The 6056-nt window shown below is 38.0% G+C and overlaps 1 protein-coding gene across 1 annotated transcript; it reads right to left on the minus strand.

The window, feature by feature from the left end:
• Positions 1 to 971: 971 nt before the first annotated feature.
• LOC118063432 (uncharacterized) lies at positions 972 to 5474 on the minus strand. The gene is given in 8 exon segments (XM_073407606.1): positions 972 to 1869; positions 1984 to 2077; positions 2218 to 2297; positions 2937 to 2988; positions 3068 to 3225; positions 3370 to 3460; positions 3542 to 4510; positions 4512 to 5474. Coding segments are annotated over 8 exon segments (2238 nt in total). The 5' UTR covers positions 4704 to 5474; the 3' UTR covers positions 972 to 1267.
• Positions 5475 to 6056: the final 582 nt, after the last annotated feature.

The raw sequence follows: 6056 nt of genomic DNA on the forward strand, positions 1-6056 counted from the left end.
AAGAATCTCCCATTAAATGAAGACATTTATATATGTGCTTGACAACTGAACACGGCAGTTTTCAGGATCACATGACACTTGCAATTATGCGCCGATTTATACAGGGCATTTAATGTCTCTTTTTACTTTCAATAAAAATTTTAATTGTAAACTTTAAACTGAAAAGCAAAAGATCCATTAAAAAAAAGGACTTGAATGAAAAAAACACCAATAAAAAAATAATTTGAATGAAAAGAAAAAACTTGAGGTAGCTAACTGTTCATATTAATAATCCATCTCAAGTTTTTCAATGTTTCGTGTGCACGCCCGCGTTGCCATGAATCTTTGAAATGCAGAAGCTCGCACATCAAAAAATTAAATGAAAAATCATGCAATTAGGGCCTACCATCATCACTGCTAGAGTAAGCATGTTTGAAAGTGTGATTATAGTTATATTTTAAATAATATTTTATGTCAAAATAAATGTTAATAATATTTTTTTTATTTTTTAAAATTATTTTTGACATTAACATATTAAAATTGTTTAAAAACACTAAAAATATATTAATTTAAAGTAAATAAAAAATAAAAAATTTAAATTTTTTTAAAAATACTTTAAAACACAGAAATAAACAAATCCTCGCAAAACAAAGGCAGCTTTTTTACTTGGGTCTATCCAAACACGGCGCTACCATGGAAAGAGACTAATGAACGCGCTTGAGGTGACATCAGTCCCCTACAAAATGTCAGGGGCCCAACAGAAAGGTCAAAAAACTGTCAATGCACCGGCAAAGAAGCCAGGTGTCTTCGAACACCTAACAAATCATAAAAAGGCAAGAATCCCCACCAAGGAAGTCAGAGGCATCTATCTCCCAGGTCCCAACCAATAATGCCACCCTTCTTTAGAGAAGGAAAACTCCCAACAGAGCCTTTCTTAATTATTAACCCATCTTATAAGCTCTACTGTTCTGATCGCGTACTGGGCTGCTAAATAAATAAATTAATGAATGATATATATATTGATCTGGAAAGCAAATCCTGTACAGCACAAAAATGTTGAGATAAGATTCAACTGTCATACACCGAGGAATCTTGGCTATCCGACCAAACAACCGAGGTTGCTACCACTTCTTAACCACCACTGGTGCCTATGTAGTAGACATCTCCGGGCGGCTATCGGTGCATGTCAAGAGTTCTGTTCCCTCAATACCTGAGGTGTCAAGCCTGCGTGCAATCACATGCAAGTTCAACCACTGTTTTTTGGCGATGATGTGCTGAACCTCTCTATTTAAAGGTGAACTGGTAATCCATAATTCTGGAATGATCTGATTCGTCCATCCCATCCGGCTGTTACAATCACCAAACCCCATGCATGAGGGGAGCCATGCATGCTCTGGCGTGACATCTTCAAGAACTTGTACTGCGATTTGCACATTGCAGATGATACAACCAATGAGCTTGCAGGAAGATTTTCCTCTGGCCACGTTGCAGAACCCTTGGGCAAAGAGTGAGAGAAAAATCCGTGGCTGAGTGATAAATTTTCAGGGGAAGAGAATGGCAATTTCCATTGTGAACTCTCGACCAACTCAGATTGCAGCAACACACTTTTTTCACTACACGGCCCTGAGACAATGGAGGATGGGGATTTTCCAGTGACAGTTGAGGAGCTGCTACAATTCATAGAAGTCATCCCACACCAGGGTATAGCCACTGACACATTGTTTGAGAAGAAACGCTCGCAAGACCACTTGCTCTTCTTCTCCTGAGCCACAGGCCCATCCTGGCTAATATAATTCCAGATATAGACATAAGAATCCTCACTTGCTGAAACAATATGCATCCCATCTGACGTGAATGATGCAGATATCTGGCTTCCTGCATTACGGAGGCCTGCACACAAGACACTAGATTTGAGGGAAGAAATAGCTATTTCTGAAAACTGAATGTATTGTTTACCATAATTACCAGCACCATCAAATAAAAATAAAACTAAGTTGTGCGCACCTCGATATTTGCGTATCACATCAACTCCATGGAGTATTCGAACTTGGGAATCAGCAGAAGTGACCATTAACCTGGTCGGGTCACTTGGAGAAAACTGCGGATAAGAAAAGCTAACATTATACATTTAGCATAAGAATGAAGCCAAACGACATGCACCAGCACATCAAAACGATTTTGAATTGAAAAGCAGGTGTAAGATGGAAAAGGAAAATTAGCAGATATAAAAATCATCACCTGAAAGCCAGTTATCCTCTTGAATGGTGACTTCTTCTTGCCCTGCAAGCATATTTGTGTATACTGCTGCAGACGATTATCTGATCCACGCAAAATACACTAGTTAGCACCAAAGCAACCCTCCTGCATCATAGTATGGCATAAAAATCAATTTTGAAACGTGAATCTATGATGGATTTCATAGACATTAACTGGGGTATGGAAGTCTGCAATGGAACTAATTTTCACCCCTGCGTTAAGTGCCACAAACTCCAGCATTTGTTGTGAGGGAAGAAAACACAAAGCTATCTGATTACTGATCAGGAATATATATATATATATATATATATTACAGAGGAAAACAAAAACGATCCTATCAAAATAATTGACGAAACACCTGCAACCTATTCAAAGTAAAAGTCTTTGTTCTGAACTCAGGAGGTGCATCAAGCATGACAGTGTGAAAAGTTCATAATGCAAAGCCACAGATGTTAAATTCGTGCATTCAATTAAATTCTTCTTTCTATTTCCCAAAAGTGAAAGGCAAACCAATTGCCCAACCAAAAAAATGAGCAGGATATTTTTAACAAGATTCTTCACCAGTGTAGAAATAGAATTATTTCATGACTCACACATGCAGGAGAAGCAAACCACAGCACAGTACTCCTGCACTACGACAATGACTGCAATGTATTCCAATTCTTTGCTGTATAACATATTTTGGAATAAGAAAAAATAACCTGCTGCGTCATAAAAGCGGCAATTGCCATTCATGGAGCCAACGATTCCGCCCTGCACAAAACAGAGAGTGCTCTAAGAATTTCACATGTGAATCACATTTGGGAGCAGAAAAAGGAGGTCATCCACAAACCTTTCCATCAGGACAATAACACACAGCCGTGACAATTTCAGTTATATCAGTCCAGTCAACAACTTGACAACCAGGAATTGCCCAGATGCGTACTTTCCCATCTATGGAACCACTGATGAAGTAATTTTCATCCACAGGATTAAAGTGGACACAGGTAACTGGATTACATGTAGCACAGAGACAGGCAATTAGAATTTAAACAAATCAAAAGTGCCTGAACTGATCCACCAACATTAACTACTCATAACAATTATCAAGACAAGAAATTTATTGGAGAATGAGCAGCATGCAGAAGAGCACACCATAATCATTATGGAAGAAAACTTGAAGGCATTTGTTGCTTCCCACTTTCCACAAGCGAACAGTTTTATCAACTGAGGATGAAAGGAGATACTGCAAAGGTAATGGGACAATCAGAAACATAGTTTATTTGTCAAACAAGAAAAACTAAACTGCTGTCGAGTAACTACTTACGTTGTCCTTTGACCATGAGAGGTCCAAGACCTCTCCACAGTGCCCAAAAAACTCATGGAGTGGTTTTTCCGATATTTGAAATACTTTCTGAGGAAAAATGACACAAGCCGAGTCTGATGTTAGCATACTCTTGAATTTACCCTTTTTCTCTCTATTCACCTTAAGGGGAGCTACAGAAAGATCATTAACCGTGAAGTGGGCCTTGGAAGAATGGATATCAAGGATGCCAAACTCATCTGATCTCTCCTTTTCCATCACCTGCCATACACGCACAACTCCATCTTCACCTGCACTCGCAAGGTACTGACCATCAGGACTGAACTTCATAGTCAATATTGAACCCTCGTGAGCTGGAATATCTTGTCTCATGTAAAGGGCAGAGAATTCCTTGGACCGCTTCTTATAAGATTTAACCCTAACTATCTGATTTCTAGCCCCTGCAACAGGATAAGGACCATTACCACCAGCTTCCACTTGCCTGTCAACGATGCAAGAGACAGCACCTAATCTCCTAAACCATCCCATCTTTACCTGCTTTCTTGGCAGCCCCAAATTGGGCACATCTTCAACTTCTCTTCGCATCCCTTGCTGAACCAAATGGGAAAACCCAAGACTCCTCTCAAACTCAGCAACAGTTAGTAACCGATTTGAACCAACTTCACGAATTCTCCCTGACGTGCCATCCTGCCGAAGTTCATCCAGAATAAACTCTGTCCCGTTGTCCAAATTCCTAATCCTACACACAAAATTCTCCTCCATTGCCCCATCTAACAGCTCTTGGGCATCATTGGACCAAATCGACATGGAAGACTGACTCGATGAGAGTCCGTCATCTAAACTGTATGATCTTAGAACTGCATCGCCGTGTTCCATAATCCTATCTGTCTCAACTTCCACTTCATTGGAAGACGTATTGCCAGGATCACCCTTCCCCGCTTGATCCACATCCAAACCCATCCATTTTAAAAAATTTATTGCGCCTTTCACGAATACAGCCTGGATTCTTGATCCAAACCTCATAACCAATACTAGCAGGCAAGGAACCAATAACCCCAAAATCAGAATCCAAATTGTCAGGGGAGTCAGAGCCTGGATCAGATGCAGAGGGGCAATCCTCACGAGTGTCGAAGAATTGATCCTCTTCTTCACTCAAAATCTCCATTTTAACACCACAGCTTAACTCAAAACCAAACAGTTGCCATCTCTCAAAAACCTTCTGGCAACATCCTAAATCCCATTCAAGGATAACATGTCAAGATATTGAAAACCCAAAAAAAAAAAAAAAACCATTATTAGTTCATCATCCAGAAGCACAGATCCCAATCATAGTACCCAACAAACGAAAACATTAAGAAATAAAATAAAATTTGTAAGCAAACCCCAAATCTCAAAACAAAACCCAACGACACACACAAAGATATAGCAAGCAATGGAGCAGGTACTGTTGCGCTGAAAACAGCATAAGGAAAAATTAACAAAGGAAGAGGAAACAAAGACGGGGGTGGAAATGAGGAGATAGATAAGAGAGGTGTGGAATATTATAAAAACACAAGGAAGAGGATAAACGAAAAGGAAACAAACAAAAGAGTGATTTAGTGGTGTGGGGTTTAGACTTTTTGGAGGGGGCGCACACCTCATTTCACTTGCTTCTTCTCCCATATCCTTTTCGAGCCTGTCAAACCCAACAAGAAAACACCAAACAAATCAAATGAAAGAAAAATAATTCGAGATCTCTCCTAGAGGTGTCTGCTTCTTCTTCTTCTTTCTTTCTTTCTTTTTTTATTAATAGAAAAAATCTGTATGATAATTATGCACGACCGTTGCGTTCACTTTCTTTGATTCATCATCAGTTGTTGTTTTTGTTTTGTATACTGTTTTCGATTGCTACAGGTTCTGTGAAAGGCAGGGTATTATTACCTGCGCGGCAGCGTCGGTATTTACTATTCAGTAGCAGTAACTATTTGTTTTGTTTTTCCATGCAACCATTTCGTTGCTTTATGTGGTTAATGGGTGATGACAAGTTCGAGTTCAGCTAGATTCTCTAGCTTATAGGATCATAGATTCTCTCGCTTGGCTCATAGATTGCGAATCAAGTTTAACTTCCTTTCCCTTCTTTTGATTTTTTGGAAGTACTTTAACAGGGGTAAAATAGAATTTTTTTTTTTTTTTGGTGCAATCATGTTAGAAACTTCTGTTGTTTTTTACAATTTTATGAGTTGTTTTATAATAATAATAGCTGTTGTTTTTTATTTAAAAACATATTCAAAAATATAAAAAATAATTTAAAATAAAATTAAAATTCAAAGTTTTTTATTCTTAAAAATTAAATATAATACTCAATTCTTAAGAATAGAATGATTGTTTCGTTTTTATTATGTCTTTACTAAATGTTCATTTTTATGTTGTTTATTGATTTTTTATGTTGAAGGAATTACTATTTTTATCACATAACTGTAATTATAATTAGGCACATATTTATAAAAAATCCGGGCATTTAATTTTCTTATACTTTTGC

Source organism: Populus alba, chromosome 2, assembly GCF_005239225.2.
Source record: "Populus alba chromosome 2, ASM523922v2, whole genome shotgun sequence".
NCBI lineage: Eukaryota > Viridiplantae > Streptophyta > Magnoliopsida > Malpighiales > Salicaceae > Populus > Populus alba.